This window comes from Trypanosoma brucei, chromosome 3 (genome assembly GCF_000210295.1).
Source record: "Trypanosoma brucei gambiense DAL972 chromosome 3, complete sequence".
NCBI lineage: Eukaryota > Euglenozoa > Kinetoplastea > Trypanosomatida > Trypanosomatidae > Trypanosoma > Trypanosoma brucei.
In genome coordinates, this window is record NC_026736.1 from 1393605 (window position 1) to 1410760 (window position 17156).

The 17156-nt window shown below is 47.3% G+C and overlaps 6 protein-coding genes across 6 annotated transcripts; all 6 read left to right on the forward strand.

Annotated features, from left to right (window-relative positions):
* Nucleotides 1-41: 41 nt before the first annotated feature.
* TbgDal_III6120 (protein transport protein Sec24A, putative) lies at nucleotides 42-2753 on the forward strand (the record flags this gene model as incomplete). The annotated part of the gene is made up of 1 exon (XM_011774257.1): nucleotides 42-2753. One exon carries the CDS (start codon nucleotides 42-44, stop codon nucleotides 2751-2753), a length of 2712 nt encoding a protein of 903 aa, XP_011772559.1.
* A 1321-nt stretch (nucleotides 2754-4074) lies between these two features.
* TbgDal_III6130 (hypothetical protein, conserved) lies at nucleotides 4075-4890 on the forward strand (the record flags this gene model as incomplete). Its single annotated transcript, XM_011774258.1, has 1 exon — nucleotides 4075-4890. The coding sequence occupies one exon, from the start codon at nucleotides 4075-4077 to the stop codon at nucleotides 4888-4890; it is 816 nt and encodes a 271-aa protein (XP_011772560.1).
* Nucleotides 4891-5689: 799 nt separating this feature from the next.
* TbgDal_III6140 (SNF2 DNA repair protein, putative) lies at nucleotides 5690-10183 on the forward strand (the record flags this gene model as incomplete). Its single annotated transcript, XM_011774259.1, has 1 exon — nucleotides 5690-10183. One exon carries the CDS (start codon nucleotides 5690-5692, stop codon nucleotides 10181-10183), a length of 4494 nt encoding a protein of 1497 aa, XP_011772561.1.
* A 337-nt stretch (nucleotides 10184-10520) lies between these two features.
* On the forward strand, nucleotides 10521-13220 carry TbgDal_III6150 (hypothetical protein, conserved; the record flags this gene model as incomplete). Its single annotated transcript, XM_011774260.1, has 1 exon — nucleotides 10521-13220. One exon carries the CDS (start codon nucleotides 10521-10523, stop codon nucleotides 13218-13220), a length of 2700 nt encoding a protein of 899 aa, XP_011772562.1.
* An 884-nt stretch (nucleotides 13221-14104) lies between these two features.
* On the forward strand, nucleotides 14105-15670 carry TbgDal_III6160 (hypothetical protein, conserved; the record flags this gene model as incomplete). Its single annotated transcript, XM_011774261.1, has 1 exon — nucleotides 14105-15670. The coding sequence occupies one exon, from the start codon at nucleotides 14105-14107 to the stop codon at nucleotides 15668-15670; it is 1566 nt and encodes a 521-aa protein (XP_011772563.1).
* Nucleotides 15671-16117: 447 nt separating this feature from the next.
* TbgDal_III6170 (hypothetical protein, conserved) lies at nucleotides 16118-16651 on the forward strand (the record flags this gene model as incomplete). Its single annotated transcript, XM_011774262.1, has 1 exon — nucleotides 16118-16651. One exon carries the CDS (start codon nucleotides 16118-16120, stop codon nucleotides 16649-16651), a length of 534 nt encoding a protein of 177 aa, XP_011772564.1.
* Nucleotides 16652-17156: the final 505 nt, after the last annotated feature.

The window sequence follows — 17156 nt, forward strand, 5'->3', positions numbered from 1 at the left end:
ACTTGAATTTGAAATAGCAGAAACAAAAATTGAACCTTGCGATGAACTTCGCCGTACCTCCAGAATATTTAGCTTCTTACGTGAATGCGCAGGCCGTGGTACCAAAAACCGCGCCACCGGCTAATCTTCAGCATCGATTTGAGGACCCGCACCAAATGCAAAACTGGGGTCCCCAAGGTGTTGCACCAGTTACCACTGATGCGCACACAACATACGGAACTCATGCTGATCAGCCACAAGAATATCTCCCGCAGCAGTACCAACAGGGTGGGCAACCAATAACAGCGCAAAACTCAAACAAACTCTACAAGGCGTCAGCACCTCCCCACTCACCACAACCGCAGCAATATTTGCCAACCACACCTTCTCCCCAGCAATCAGACACGGTGATTTGTTGGGATGTTCAACTTGCAAAGTTGCATGAGAAGAGCACATTTCTTGATCACCCCACAATTCCGCGGTTTCTTCACTCATATGTGGATCAGGATATGTCACGGTTACCTCCATCGCTGCAGTACATCGCTCCCGCAAATCGTACGACCATGCGGCCAACTGCTCAAGTGCTTCCAAATACATCGAAGCTGGCAGACACGTTGCAGCTGCCGCTAGGAATTATTTTTCAACCCTTTGCGGATACCCGACCAGCTGAAGTAGATTTTTCACAACTAGGTGGGCGCCTTATACGTTGTTGCAGGTGCATTGCATATATAAACCCTTTCACAACGTTCTGTGAAGGAGGGCGGCGGTGGCAGTGCATGTTATGCCGGCACATGAATGAGACACCGAACGAATACTTTTGCCAACTGGATCAACAAACAGGGTTGAGGTTAGATTTGCTTCAGCGCCCCGAGTTGACACATTGTTCAGTAGACATCTACCCATCACGGGAGTTTTTGCGAAATCCCCCTCAACGGCCGGCATTTATTCTTTTGTTGGACTGCACGTATCATGCAATAGCTTCAGGGAATCTGCGGGCCATTTGTGAGGGCGTTCTTGCAGCGCTTGACACTATGAAAGACGAGGACGCCATTTATATGGGCGTTATTGGCTTTTCATCTACGGTGTACTTTTTCAACATGGCCTCGACATTACAGTCCCCTCGGGTTATTGTGGCACCCGACATTGTGTGGGATGATTGCAAGGTGGAAGACAACTTCAAAGTAGAACCCATTGAATTACCCAGCAGCGTTAATGAACTGTTGGTTAATGTGAAGGATTCCTACCCACTGCTGAAGGAGCTTTTTGAGAAACTTCCAGAGTTGTGCAGCGATACGAAAGATGTGGGTTGTGCATTTGGTCCTGCTTTTGCTGCGGCACTCTCCATGCTTGGAAACAGTGGAGGCAAGATACTGGCGAGTATTGACACCATGCCGTCTATTGGCAGTGGAAAACTAAGCCCACGATTTAACATTTCAAAACTCTCTAACCAACCAAAGGAGTATACTGTGTTGACGGAGGCAAACGAATGGTACAAACATCGGGCTTTGGCGTGCTCGAATAGTAATATATCCGTTGACATATTCGCTGGTTCCGCACAGGATTTGGATCTGGCGACAATTGCTCCTCTTGCTCGCCTCACCTCAGGAAAAATATACCGTTGTACCCCAGTTACTTTGAACGGCATCTCACGTCAGGTACACCGTGTGTTGACGCGGTACACCGCCTTTGAGGCTCTTCTACGCGTGCGCACGTCAAAGGGCCTAACTGTACCGAATTTCTATGGACATTGCCACGTGCGGGAACCCGATCTTCTTGCTCTTCCCATAGGTGATGAAGATTCTTCTTACACAGTGGAGCTAAAACCTACCCATGACCTCAAGGGCAACTATGCTTATGTTCAAATTGCTGTTGTTCACACCAATCGTTCTCGAGAGAGGCGTATTCGTGTGCATACATTTCAACTGGCTATATCGGGATCTATTGGTCAGGTAGTGAACTCCGCGGACTCTCTCGCAGTTGCGTCTTTCCTCAGCAAGATGGCTATTGACAGTGCCATAAAGAATCCATTCCAAAAGGTTCAGCAGCGGATAATGGAGCGCTTACTGACTACCATACGTGCAGTGAAAACTCATAACGAATCTCATGGTCAACGTGGTGGGTATTTTATGATGCCAGATTCACTTCGTTTCGTCCCTCAGTTGTTGCATGGTTTCTTTAGGAGTGCAGCGATTGGGTTCTCGACTTCGACGCCTATTCTCCCAGACGAGCGTATGGCTGCCATCTCCCAAGTGGTTTGTACGGCACCGCAAGGTATCGTTCCTTTTTTCATTGGATGGACATTTGAGGTGTATTCTCCATATGTACCGCCTGAGGAACTGCCGCAACCAATTTTTTCCTCGCAATCTTTTTTTAAACCAGATGGTGTTTATTTACTGCATATCGGAACCGCACTCGTCCTCTGGTACGGGCGAACCACTGATCCTGCCGTTCTCAACGTATTAGGTTTACCGTCCAACAGCGGAGAAACGCAGGCACCGAAGGGAACGCCGCAGTCACAAGGAAGGGAACCGCGATATTTAATCACGGATGAACAACTGATTGAAATCCGCAGACGTTTAGATGAATTGTTGTGGAAGTTGAGTGATATCACACGCTGTGGATTTACTGTCTCTCTTGAAATATGCCAGCAGGGCAGCAAAACAATTGAGCCGGTGCTCACCCGCATGATGATGGAAGATGAAGTGCGGTCATTGCCAAACTACGCATCTTTTCTGCGGGACGTATGGCAGAAGTCTTCACTGATCGCTAAGTGAGTACAGTTCATAAAAGATGGGGGGGGGGGTAAGGCTTCATTCCCGAAACGCACGTATTATATGCTTAGGATTAGTTGAGGATGGACACACGCATATTCATATATTTTTACAAATATATATATATATATATATCTTTGCGCAGTAACACATAAATGTTACTGCGCAGTGGCGAGGAGGGAAATGTGGGATTCAGTGCAAGGGTGCATACGGTAAGCGGCAAAGTGATGATATTAACTCTGAGCAGGGTGTTGTGAGAGTCAAGAGGGCATGTTCAGGTAGCGGCGCAATCACAATAGCAGCCTTCACATCACCATCTTGTTCACTTTTTTTTTTTTTGACGTGCCGGCGTGTAATGTAGTGGAAATTTAGCAGTGATCAACATTTAGGGTACTGTCACACTCACACTCACACCCTCTCTCTCTCTTTTCTCCGTCGGTGGAAAAACCGCGTTATTTTCGTTGTTGTTGTTGTTGTTAACTTGCGGTGCTTGCGTTAACTTTTCTCATCCCTTTCCTCCTTTTCTTCTTCATTTTGTGAATTGGTAGCTTGCAGCAGTGAATTGCATGTGTCTGTGTATGTTAGTTAATGAACTGTTAAATAAGTTGTGGAGGAAGTTTGAGGTTGTGGTTGCAGGAAGAAACAGGTGCGTGAGATGCAGTGTTTTTGGTGTTACTGGTAGCGGGGGGGGGGGGAGCATTTTCTTTTTCGTTTTTTATTTAATCGCGTGTTTTTTTTTTTGTGGCTGTGGTGATGAATGCGGAGTCGGATTTGTGTTATCCTTTTTGCACTCTGTACCTCAGCTCAGTGGTGAAGTCTCAATATATAGATAGTGTATTGTCTCCTTTGGATACGTCAATTGCTTGCGTCTTAATGACTGTGTTTCGCTTCCATGAGGTTTTCGTGACATTTTTTTGGTTACATTTCCCGTTTGTTGCTCGCCTCTTCTTGCGTTCGGTATTGCGATGCAAGTACCTCTGTGTGTGTTTTTTTTAAGGCGATTTCTTCTTGTTTTTTTTCTTAATTGTGTCAAAGCACGTGCAGGTGGTGAGCATTACATATAAGGCTATAGATATAGTTCATAAAGGCTGGAGAGCGGAACAGGCGGTCTTATTGAATTACCAAAGAAGGATAAAACATAGCAATTATAATATTAATAATAAGGAATCCAGGTACTTTGAGGCTGCAGCTGTAGTGAGAGATAGTTAAAAAAGGAAGCAAAGAAATTGAGGGAGAGATTATACATCTCCTCTTGTGTCGTCTTTTTTTTTCTTTCTTTTTTTTTTTTTTAAAAATTGTACTACAAAACAATAAAACTATTGAAATGCCAAAGGTTCCCATCCCTATGTGCAGCGGGTGGGTTCTGAAGTCAGTGATGTTGCTTCTATTGGTTCTGATTACCATAAAGTCTGTGCCGGAGGTTGTAGCAGCAGCTCAAGACAAATCCGTATCTTTGGGAAGCCGTGAGGAGCAAATTGCTTTTTGGGAAGGGGAAATTGAAAAGTTAAGGTCAAAGAGCCTCATTGAGGCTGAGCGAAGATACGGTAATGCCAAACATGAATTGGAGGAGGCAAAGAAGAATTCGGGATGGTTTTTTGTTAGTGAAGTTGACAAGGCACGGATAAAGCGACTGGACGAGGCGTACCGAGAGCGACTTGCTGAACTCTCTGTGTTAAATAAGCAAGAGGAGATGTTATTGGCCAAACTCAAGCCTCTGTATGGAATTGTCTCGCAGCGCTTCATGCAGGAGCAGCGTGACACAATTGCTCAAACGTTGCGTACCTTGCAGGATATGAGTTACGACCAAGCATGGTACAACTCCCTCTTTAATATTAGAGAGGCGGAGTCTTTTACGGATCTAATTATCGGGTTCGCTATTGAGTGGTTGTCAACTTATATATTCATGTATCCATTTGCATCTCTCTACTACGCTTTTTGGTCGGCTCCATGGTCCATCTATGCTTATTCCTCCGGCCCATTTGACATTGTTGTGGGCGCTTTCGCTTGGGTGGCTTCAGTGACTTTCATGCTTCTGCCGTATCTTGCGCTTATTGGTGGAGGTTATTACTTAACTAGGAGCCGCGGTATCCACATCTCAGACATGTTGCGTAGTTTTGGTGCGAGAAGACGCAGGGGCTGAGACGAGAATTATTAGAAATATATATATATATTTTTCCTTCTGTGCATAAAATGAGGGGAATGGCCAACTATTGGTGTAGCCATTTATGCTCGTTTCTCTCTCGCTCTCTCTCTCTGTAGGTGTTTGTTTGTTTGTTTGTTTGTTTGTTTGTTTGTCCTTGCATCCGCAGAAGTAATGGCGCCTCCAAGCCGCGCGTCAGTTCAGCCTTTTGGATTGGAGACCATTTGATAGTAGGCGAAGAAAATTTCGTAACTTTGTATGCGTATGTGCGCTTACGCCTGCGCCTTTTACCGTGCACCCCAATTGTGTTATAAATCCAGTGGTTGCATGCAATTAGTTATCTATTTTTGGTTCAGTGGATAGCATACAAGGGGTTTCACCTTTTCACAAATCTCTTCTACTAACGTCGCAGTGATTTGTGTTACGATTAAGTAGTAACATTTTTAAAAATATAAGTACTGGTGTGCCTGAAAATGTGGCTATGGGGTGTATGTAGTACCGTCTGGTTCCTTATTGAGTCTTTATTTTCAATTCTTTAAAACAATACGGATGATTCCCATCTACTTATTTTGTTGCGTTCTTTAATAAAATAAATGCCTCACTTCCTCAAATACAACGTTGTTGCGTTCATGATCCAGTTTCCGGCAGTTTTCCAAGGAACATCCATTGTAGTCATTTTTTTTCTTTTTTTTATTTGTCGATACAAGAGCGGGCCGCTTTCTGTAGAGGAAGCGTAACATCTACAAGGGATTGTTGAGGTGATTGTAGCCCCACAACTTAGCACCACTATCAAGCGTTAATGAAAGGAAATGACAACGACTGTAACGCTGCGGACCCGGAGGTATCTCAACTTGTCATTCCTCCAGAACTCGAAAGGGCTCTTCATGCACATCAAATATCTGCGCTTCACTTCATGTGGAGGAAACTTGTTGACAACGGCATAGAACGTGTTATTCGTCAGAGCCGTGGTGCACCACTGACTGACCGTGTGAGGTTGTATCAAGAAGTGTTTGGTTGCATTGTTGGTCACTCAATGGGATTGGGAAAAACCATCACTGCGCTCAGTTTCTTGTTATTACTGCAAAAACACTACGCAACATCTGACAATGTAAGTAGTAAGCACAAAGTCACCGATTCCTCTGAGGCTAGTGAAGACGAAGATACAGCCGAGGCACCCGTCACCGCTTCATGTATTCGCGTGCTTGTGTTAACACCGCGCAGTTGCACGTACCATTGGCAAAGTAGTGCTGAGCAGTGGATGAGTTCCAGTCTTTTCGGAGGCACGCAACTACCTTTGTACGTACCGCTCGGCAACAGTGCTACAGACGCCCTCGTGTTAAAACATTACCACGAAGGTGGTGCTCTGCTTCTTGGATATGAGGAGTATAATAAACTCGTATCTCGAGCGAGGGAAGTAGCTGGTGGTGGTCAGTCCTATTCTCGTGTTCATTCCATTTTTGACCGTAGTCGACCACCTCTACCGCTTACACGCCAAGTTGTCATGTCGGAAATGTTGGAAAGTTTTGATGTGGTTGTCTTTGATGAGTCGCATCGTTTTAAACGTCCCAAGTCGAGGCTTGTGACGGCACTCAAACAGTCTTTGCACGCTGTGCAACTGCGTATCGCACTGACGGGGACTCCGCTACAGAATCACCTTGAAGAATACGGCGTCATGCATTCAGTAGTGACAGGTGGTGCTTTCGATTTGGCTCCGTTTCGTCGTCTCTTCGCCATACCCATTGAGCGAGGCCAATGTGCCGATTCCACATATGAACAATATTTGGAGATGCAAAAATGTGTCGCTTCACTTCGGCGGTTCTTTTCCACTACTGTGCACCCGTGCGGGCCGGAGGTACTGAAGCGTGACCTTCCAGAACGGCGCGAGTACCTCATTCTTGTGGGGTTATCACCTCAGCAGGAGGACGCATACCGCTCTCTCTTGAGGCAGTTCTTTCCTGATATGAATAAGGGCGTAATATTAAACCTGCATCACAAGGCTTCACACATATGTTGTCATGCGATGATGGACAACCAACTTGTGCAGGTACTCTGCCAGAGTGTATATGTTGATGAGAATGGACGAGAAACCCATAGCAACTTAGGGGCGGGAAGGGGTGTTCAAACTCCTGGGAAAGATAGTGTTACTGATGACTGTGACAGCGAATCAAGGGAAAGTTCTCGGGATGAGTCAGAATTTAGTGGCGATATAAGCAGTTCCTCTTCGTCGACGTCTTCTAGTGCTAGTGACTTGAAAGGACAATCACAGACAAATACGTCAAAGGAAAATGCTTCCGTAGATATTTGGCTCAAAAGGTTGCGAATTGACGAATCCCCGAAACTTAACCTGACGCTTTCCCTTCTTCGCTACATTAGTGAGGATCTTCGCGAAAAGGTGGTGCTCTTTTCCACTTACAAGAGCCACTTGTACCTTCTCATGTTTCTCCTAAGACAAAGAGGTGTCGTTTCTGAGGTTTTACATGGAGGCGTTGAGGTTAAGGAACGTCAGCTGATCATTGACCGCTTTTCGGTCGATCCATCGCTGCGTGTGTTGTTGTGCTCAACAAAGGCACTTGGTGTGGGTATCAATCTGGTCGCAGCTAATCACTGCATTCTTTTTGATGTGAGTTGGAACCCAAGTGATGACACCCAGGCAACTTATCGTCTCTACCGCTATGGCCAACGTCGGCCAGTAACAATTTATCGTATCGCTACAGAGGGAACTTTCGAGCATGTTGTGTTCTTTTACGCTCTGAGTAAATCGTGGATCCACAAAAAGATTGTTGATGTATCCGATCCCGCTCGGTACGATCGCCACGTAAAAGAAAATTATTTCATCTATCCTTGTCCACTTCCCGTTGATTTTGAACAAGTCGATGGAAAACCTGAGGTTCGTACTAAACTTCCAAACGGTGAGGCGCTGCAGAAAAAATGGCGGGATTACGCTTCCCTTCACTGCCCCTCTTTACTCCATACCGCACGAGACGGCACGTTTGCGTGGATTAGGGCGATTACGGAGTATTCCTTTTTGGTGCGTGACAGCACTGAGGAGGCCATAAGGGAGATGGGATTGCGATTTGAGGCGGAAAGGCGAAAACCTTTGATGCCCGTTGTGATTGAAAAAGTAATGGGAGGAAGTCGGCCTGTGCAGGAGAAAACGGGGAACACCATGCAACGTTGTGAACCATCCCTACAGGTATGTTTAAGCGGATGCGCTGATCAACTGGTGTCGATGGCCAGCCAGGGGCAAGCTCATCATGAAGAAGTCCAGCGGCATGCGGCAGACGTAAGCAAACAAGAAATGGAGAAAAGACTCACTTGTCTTCTCGCAAAGGTGCTCGGTGTTCCTGAGCCAGCTGGAGGATTAGTTGAAGTGGTCACACTTATCTTCCATTTAGGTGTAGATCACGTTATGCAGGAAACACTTAACAAAGCACCCTACGCGAAGCTACGTTCAGTTCTCAACGCTAGAGTTCTAAATAGCAAATTATCGGAAAAATCACTACAAAACTCACTGAAATTTAAGCCGTTCACTCTCTTCGCCATCATGGCACCAACTGAGGTGACATGCACCTTAACAGAGTTAGGTTTCAACAGACCATTTGCCCCTCATTGTACACTTGTTGGTGTGCGTTGCGCTCTACGGAGCAACAATATATCTCGTGATACGCTTCAAGAGCTGTACAATCTTTTGGCTCCTGCAGGCGTCGACGTTAATGTTGGAACTGGTGATGCCGTAACAGCGGCAGATGTTGAAGCTGTGATGCTGAAGTGCATGGAAAGTTATTGGCCACCGTACGCCGGAATGGCACTGCCTGCTCCTACAAAGGGCGCAGAACAGAGACGCAGCCTTGCGGAGCGCGCCTTACGAGTAGCGGGGGAGCATACAACCGGTTTTGTGCTGCCGAGGGAAGCAGCGCGATATGTTGGAATATCTCCTTTAACTGACCGGTGTGATGTTTACCAGTGTCAGCGGTGCAATGATGGATTGATGGAGCGTATGCTACCTGAATATGTGCTGAAATGCGGTCGTTGTCACTACAATGCAGAATTTGACTTACAGTCGCAACCTGAGACGCACCACGCATGTGCAGTGTATCAGTTTTCCGTTGTCTGTGGATTGTTAGATGCTTTTTCACATTTTGAGAGCCTGAAGAAGGCATTTGTGCCTTTAGAGTGTCGGGGCGTGCTGCACGCTCTGAGGCGACTCCGTCAGTTGTCGAAGGTATACACTCCAAAAGAGTTTATTTCCAGTGTGCTGCGTTTCGGAGTGGAGAGTTTTTTGCAGGAGTTGCCAGAGCCGACGCTTGGTCTTCTGCGCTTACAATGCGGGGCTAAAGATGTTGATACTTTGAAGGATATCCTCTTATCGGATTCCAGTGTCGCATTGTCTAACTGTGTTCACACTCATGTGCGGCAGATGCTGATAAACTGGTTGAAGTCGAACACAGTAGCAAGTAGTGGGATGCACATTGTTACCATGCCGGAGGCACTTATTATACTGGCACTTCAGCTCTTAGGTAAAAGATACAAGGGGGAGAATGGATTTGCCAAAGATGTACTCTCTGAGACACAAAGCGGTAGTCTTTGCGGTAACGCGGCGTTGCTGCGGTTCGTATGTGACGCAGTTGTGAAGCTCAAATACATTGAGCGGTTGTTGGAACGCCCTCTCACACGTGCAACTTTAGACGTTTTTATGATGGACTACGCAACGCCTAGCGGCGGAAGCAGTGAAAGTGAGGGTAGCAAACCTGACGAGCAGTTGAACGGACAGGAGAAGTCTGATGATGAGGAATCAAAAGTGGACGAAGAAGATGAGGAAATGCATTCGCTCTCGACAAACAGTGCTTCTTCCCCCTCATTTCGTCCTGACTCGAGGAAACGGCAGCGCTCTCCTTCCCTTTGCATGTCCGAGGCCACCGTCTTGTCAACAGTGCAGTCGTCCTCCTATTCATCATGTTATCCTGGAGGTGAATCGTTGGAGACATCCGTCAGTGAAGATCGGGCGGAGTCCGTCGCCTACGAAGCAATGGAGGAAAGTGACATACAGATGGTGCGATCTGCTCACTTCTGGGCATCACACTGTGAAGTATATGGAATCAGCAGCACGGAAACCCATACTATTCAAATAGACGGTGAAGGATGTACTGCGAATGTGCTACATCCACCTCCTAACAGCTTCTGGGCACGTGAAGTCCATGGAGCAACACACGACGGAATGCGGATATCCAGTGTGATTGATCTGTTTCTTGAGAAATTATTCGTGTTATCTGCTTCGGTGCGCGTCATCAAGTAGAAGCGTGTTGAACTCGTTCAGTAAAACTTTTCGCTTTTTCGGTGTTTTGTTCAGGTGTGATTACCTGATTTTTATCTGGTGAACTTCTTCGTGTTGCCGCCCTTTGTCAAAGCTGCCTCTTTACAGTTTTTTTTTTATTTTCACGATTATTCGCTGTTGTCTTGTGATATACTGTGACGATCTAATTTATTATTATTATTACTTTCTGATCATGGTGTCATATAATTGTTTACATTATTGTCGTTCCATCTTTCCACTGTCGTCAACTCTGCCGTGTTGTGTACTTATGTCCGTGAGTTAGTTATTGGGTAGGACTAGCGAAGGAGAGGGCATAGCGATGAGTGATTACGGAGATTCTTTTGATAGCAGCGCGTCGAGCAGTACAACAACTCCTTCGTCATCGCTAACTTCAGCGTCTTCTTTGCAACAGGAGAGTGAGAAGGCAACATCGGATACTAAAGAGTTAACATCCGTTGTATCTCCACTTGCTGCGTTGCCTGTGCCTTTACCACTCCCAGTTCCCGTCGCAGCTCCAGTTCCTGCACCAGTGCTAAGTCCTCAACCAGCTTCTGGAGTGTCTTCGGAGGTTACTGCTGCGGATGCGCCAACCTTAAAACCTACTGATAACTTGCCCACTCCCGATATCGCTGCAGCCCCTCGCGAAGCCGTCGACTCGCAGGAGCCACCGATGCGCAGCCCAAGAAATTCGACGGCGTCCAAAACGCTCGTTAACACGAGCGATTCTGCGTACGAGGCACCGGGGGGCGATCTCGCTGCGGCAGATACAGTGGCTTATAAGCGTCTTACATCCTATGTGGCATTCAACCAGAGTTCTGATGGATCAGTAGCTGCTGAATGCGCAAACACCTCTAGTTTTAGCGGAAAGCGGGAAGCAAGTGCTGATGATGATACGAAGGTACCCAAGATGGATGAACCCACGGGTCCGGTAGCTACTCTAGAAGAAAATTCAGAAACAGCAACCGCAGCCGGAGTTGAGGAATCATCTACAGTCGACGGCAGTAGCGCTTTCAGCACTCTGTCACAGCACTTAAGCAAGACAGTTACGCACGCAAAGTTGTGTGCCGAAATGGCCTCAGTTACGAAGGGTCCCAGTGACGAAGTACGGACAGGTGGTGATGGTGTCATGCATCCATCTGGAGACGGCGGGGGGCCGATGATCACGGCGAACGTACCTGCAGCTGCAACCACGATGCTGAAACCTTTGATGTCACTACCGCCTCTGCCATCAGCAGCGGAGAGTATGACTCTAAAGGCGGATTTTCCACTGCCCTCAACGTCCCCGGCCCCTGATGGACTTATCCCTGAGCGTATTGCATTCGCAGCACAGTCGATTCAAAGCATGCCAATACCTCCACCGTTGCCTCCTGCTCCACTGTCAGGCATTAAATCAGGAATGATGCCGAGCCTGGATAACGCTCCCGCATCAAGCTTCTACCTGCCGCCGCCACCGCTGGCCCAATCGCGGGAGCCACCGGTGAACAATAAAATCGTAGAGCTTCGAGAAACCTCCGAAGCAGTGGAAAAATTGGTGCGGGCGTTTGCTCTCTTGCGTGGTCATAACCCCACCGGCTCTAGGGGAGCTGCTGCCGACATTTCTGAGGTATCCTTCGCGCCCAATGAACTTGCACGGATGTCGAGTCTGCGCCAAGAACATGGCGTGGGTGACTCGGCCACGATAAGGACTTCCCAAACGCCCCGTCGCCGCCCGTTGCGGAGCAGTATGCCAAAAACGCACGTGGAAAAAAGTGATGAGAACCAGAAGGCGTCACAACAGATAAATGAAGCGGCAGTGGAAGAGGCTGTCTTGAGTCTTGTAATGGAGATGATGCAGCAAGATCCTCAACAAATGTCCAAAGCGAGTAGTAGTCGCCGCTTTCTTCAACCAGCATGTGAATTGATTGGAATGGATGATTTTCGCTATTCGCACCATCGGAGCTCAAAACGGCAGCGGGGCCCGCGGCCACAGGCGGCCCCACTCTCAGTATTTGGGGGTGGAATGCAGGCGTTCGCGCCTGATGATGATGGGGCGGCTGAAAGTTTATACAATAGTGTCATAGAAGCTTTGGGTAAGTATGTATGGTCACATGTGGAAGAATCATCGCTGCGAGGCGAGAGACCGACCTTTCCCCCTGTAAGCGCCCACTGTGCCATAGCTTTGCAACTAGATCTTTTATCGGTTTGTTTGCAGGTGATTGAGACCCGACTTACCCACCGTGGTAATGTTGCGGATGGACCCGTATGGATCCAGTATGACGGCCCCCGTGAATCCGAACCTCTTGCTCGAAACGCCGCTCACTGCCTTCCGTTTGAATCTATTGACGTAAAGACAAGTCGACGACCCGTCTTCCGTTTAGAGTATTGGGTGACCCGTGAGAACATGTGGGCAGTTGCAGAGGCACTCGTCTCTTCTGTTCGTGGTGGGATCCTTGATGGCGGTGACGGTTACGGCGTATTCAATGCAAAGAGTACTACATACGTGGACCCCGATACATTATTCCCTACTCGTGTACCATATTTTTCATTACTTCCAGGGGACTCGTCTCGCCCACCGCGTGAGGAATGCTCACCGTCGCCTGGGAAGAAGTTTTTTACAAACACAAGAAGAAGCGACAAGGATAGCGAGGATGAGGCAACAGATAAGCCATGTGCAGAGCATTTCCACCTTGAACCACCTGCACTTCAAGCTATTGCCCATGCAGTTTCTACTGTTGGAACTGAGATTCTCGAAGAAAACATCAACGGCGCGCGAGGTGACTACAAACAAAATTACGGCGATGCAACATGCGCTGTGGTGGAAGCTGTGCGTGAGCTACTGGAGGACGCAAACATTCGTGCTGCGGTACGGCGCCGTGCCAAGGCGAAGATGAAAGATATCGCTCAGCGCCGTGAGGTGGAGGGGCAGCTGAGTCGTGAGGAAAAGGAACGTTCTATTATTGCCGCGGCTGAGGCGGAAGCCGAGCAGGTGGTACAGAGGATCTTGCAAGAACTGCGTGTTGAAGAGGCAAGGAATGTGTAACATAAGAAAAAACACGGTGTTCTCGACTCTTCTTGAGGATGCTCCGTTACTAACGCACATTAATAACACTTTCTTGCATATATATATATATATATATACATATTTGTGTGCGCAACTCAATCCATGTGCTGACCCCAGCATTTTTGCGAAGGTGCCAGTTGATTCTTAATATCATCTATCGGTATGTATACGCGTGCGTGTTTGTGTGGAACCGTCTTCTTGTTCATATTGGCTGTTGTTATTTGTATTTTTGGACGTGGGAGGGAAGAAATGGTGTTGACTTACATTATTGGTTTTTTGTATGGTAAATATTCGCACCGGTGAGGTGGTTATCTACGTGATGTGTTTTTGTAGGTGCTTTCCCCCTTTCACTGAACAGTTCATTATCCAAAAAAAAACTCTTATACCCGCGCTACTGCCTCCGAACAACAGAAGTTTTGGCGATTGACATTCCCCCACTTGTACACAGGTACACGCGCGCACGTATATTTGTATTAACACGTACAAAGAGTATTTTCCTCCCGAAAAGTACTGTGGATTAAACCTGCCGCTTGCTTGAAGTGAAGCTAAAGTGCTGGAGAGGGTAAGGAGGTATTCACTTTGGATTTACGGGAAACTCAAAGCGCCCAGCACACTGGAACTCCCAGAACTGTAATTATCAAACGAAAAGATCGTCGAAGTAATTTGATACAAACAGGAAGTGGCATTACATCAGACGAGCGTCCAGTACCTGCGTGCAACTCAGTCAAGTGGAAAATTCTTTGTGTGAAGGTAAAGGAAGGGATCAAAAAAAAAGAGGAATACTGTGTAAAGGTCCGTGTGCTCTTGTGGGTTGTTTGGTCGTGGTAGCAGTTGACGTTTCGAGCACACGGTGTTAAATCTCCATGGAGGGCCGCAAGGGAAAAACCTCGCAGTTACGAGGAGGACCTAAGCATGGCCATCCAAGTGGGAGCAGATCCAACCTTCGCTCGCGTCAAAGGGATGGAAACCGACACTGGTCTCCTTCATACCGCGACTCACGTGACTACAAGAAGCGGTTTCGCAGTCCGTCTCCAAACAGTGGAAGTGTGAGCCGTAGTAGCAGCCGGGGAAGCGCTTCCTACAGCGGTAGTAGTGTCAGCGACAGTTACAGCAGTGACAGTAGCGCACGCTTTAATTCCAGGCGCCGGCGCTGGTCACCGAGCCACCACAGTGGTGGAACTGCGGGAGCGTTGTCATATTCCAAAGGGTATGATGTAGGGGATAGTGATGCAGTGTTAGATCACCCTACTACAGATTGGGTTTGTGGTGTGTGTAGCAACCCCAATTCTGTGAACCGTGAGGACTGTTACAGGTGCGGAGCCACTTTCTCCGCTAGTGTAAATGCAGTCCCCAGTGAAGAAGTTAAGGTTTCCAATATTCCAAACGGGGTGACTTTTGCGGATATTGGACAGAGACTTGGTGAATACTTTTCGCAGTACGGTGACACGTGCCGTATTATTGCCCACGATATGGATAATGTTGATACTGACGAAAGTGGTGGAAGTGCTTACTTATTATTTGAAGGTGTGGTTGAGGCTACGAAGGCGTTGACGTACGCCCGCTCAGCGTTGCTTTTGGGTGACATTCGGTGCCCCATGGAGTTTTCGCTGCAGGGACGCGCAAAAAAGAAATTGAATGACGTGTGGGAAAGAAGTGGTGAAGGTAGTGATGGTCGGCGTGGTGGTGTTAGTCTATTACCTGCTCCACCACCTGCTGTTGAGGGTCTCCCAGATGATTTGCAACCCGCCGTATGGAAACCTGTGGAAAGCTTCCCTTCCGTAGAGGCAGAAATGAATTATTTGGATATGCTTTCGCATCACTGGTCAAAGCTATCTCAAGCGCAAAAAGACTACTATGATGAAGGTGTGCGTAGGGCTCTTGCTGCTCAACGTCGAAAGCAACCTTCGCAGCAAGTGACCGAAACCTCCGCTACATCTAGGGGAGAAACTAACACTGTTAATGCGCCTACCTCGAGTGGTAACCCATCACCACAAGGCAACGGATCGTCACTTGAGAGTATCAAGAAGCGCTTAGAGGAGAAGAAAAAGTCAATGCAAAACGTAACGGAGGTTCCAAAAGTTGCCGCGTCACTGAAAGAGCGATTGGCGATGAAAAAAGCCCAACTATCATCAGCAGCCAAGCCAGGAAATGCAACAGAGTCTGATGCCGTTGGTTCAACTACGGCGGTGTCCTCAACTTCCTCACCACCGTCTACAGCATCAGTCCTCCCACCATCACAAAAGGAATCCGCAGCGTCACAACAACACTTATTCTTTGGGATCCCGATACCCCCCAGATTCCCTGCCAAAACGGATTATTTATTGAATTCCAAGTCGCTCCCCGCTCGCGCCGGTGTGATATTCCGTTACGTACCCCCGGCGGTGGCGGAGCGTATTTTGCAGCCCCCACTGCTACCGCATTCCTCCTGATGGCTCATACTTGGTGTCCCTTCCACTTATTATTATTACTATTATTTTCTCTTCTCCTTCTGGTTTGACGTTACTTCACGGAACACGCAAACGCAAACATGCGCAGACATTTTTACCCATGTGCCAATACGGATGGATAACACGTGTTGCAGTAACTGCGTTATCTTCGTTCCCGTGACTGCGATTTGCCCCATTTTGCCTTCGGTTCGTTGTTTGACCCGTAGTTTCTCCCATTACTCGTGCCTAAAGTTCACCTTATTCTTTTTTGCTATTTTAACACAGCGTACATAGACCAGAAGGGGGAGTTATTGTTATTATTGTCATTTTTTTTTTCGTGAAAAAGAAAAGAGAGGAGGATAATAACTTAATAGGGAGTAATTGGAGAAAAGGGAGGGTAGGTGGACGTGGTACCGTAAAGCATTTTTGAAAGAATTGTAAGACTTCAGGATGACTGGGCGGAAGCGTGTTATGTGGGATGAAAAGAACCTCGAAGACAACGAGGAATATCGACGTACTCATCCCGTCACGATGCACATAACAGAACCAAAAACACCGTTTCAGTATCCCGAGGACGAGGAGGATTTTGAAGAAGCATTAGAGAGAAATGATGACGGCGGTGGTGATGAGGTTGAAAACGGTGGTACGTGGGACCCAAAAGTAAATGAACTCGCACGACAAGTTCGAGAGGAGTTTCGCAAGGAGGCGCCTGTGGTGGTGGCGCCAGTGGCTCCAAGCGGGCGACCGATGTTGTCAGATGAAGTTGTGAGCGGTGAGGCGTTGGAAAAACAGCGGGCAGCTGAGTTCAAAACTATGCGCAAAGCTGTTTATGCGGACGAGGGGGCGCGAGTAAAGGCACTGTTAGGCAAAGGCAACACCTTTGATGATGATGATGATGGTGATGATGGTGATGATAATAACGAGGAGGAGGAGGGAGAGGAAGGGAAGAAGGCGGAGGATAGCAATGGCATAGGTGAAAAGTAAGTTGGACATATGAGAGGTCAGATCGGTATTTAACTTACCACCTTCCCCTGTATATTTTCTCCTTGTGAACAAAGGTGTTCCCTCTGACTCATGTTTTCCTTCCGGATGAGATGTGCATGTGTATATATATATATATGGTAATCATGCACAAGACGGTCGTGATGGTTTTTTTTGTCAACGGAGTAATTAACAATCTTTTCTTAGGCGGCGCTTCTAATTCTGTTTTGCTTACTCGTTTATTTGCCTCTATGTGCCGAGTTGTGCAGCTAGTATAAACCTTTCACTGTGTGAGTACTTCTATCTATCTATATGTATATATATACATATATAGGTAGATAGCGATTTGTATGGGCATGCATGCCGATTGGAATATGCGTAACCGTTTCTCTGAAGATGCCCCGTTACGGGGATGAGAAAGTGTGTATAGGGACGCGCGATGCCGCCAATTGACTTCATTTGTTTTTTCGTTCATTTTTATCTTTTCTCACCTGTTTTTCCTCCGCTC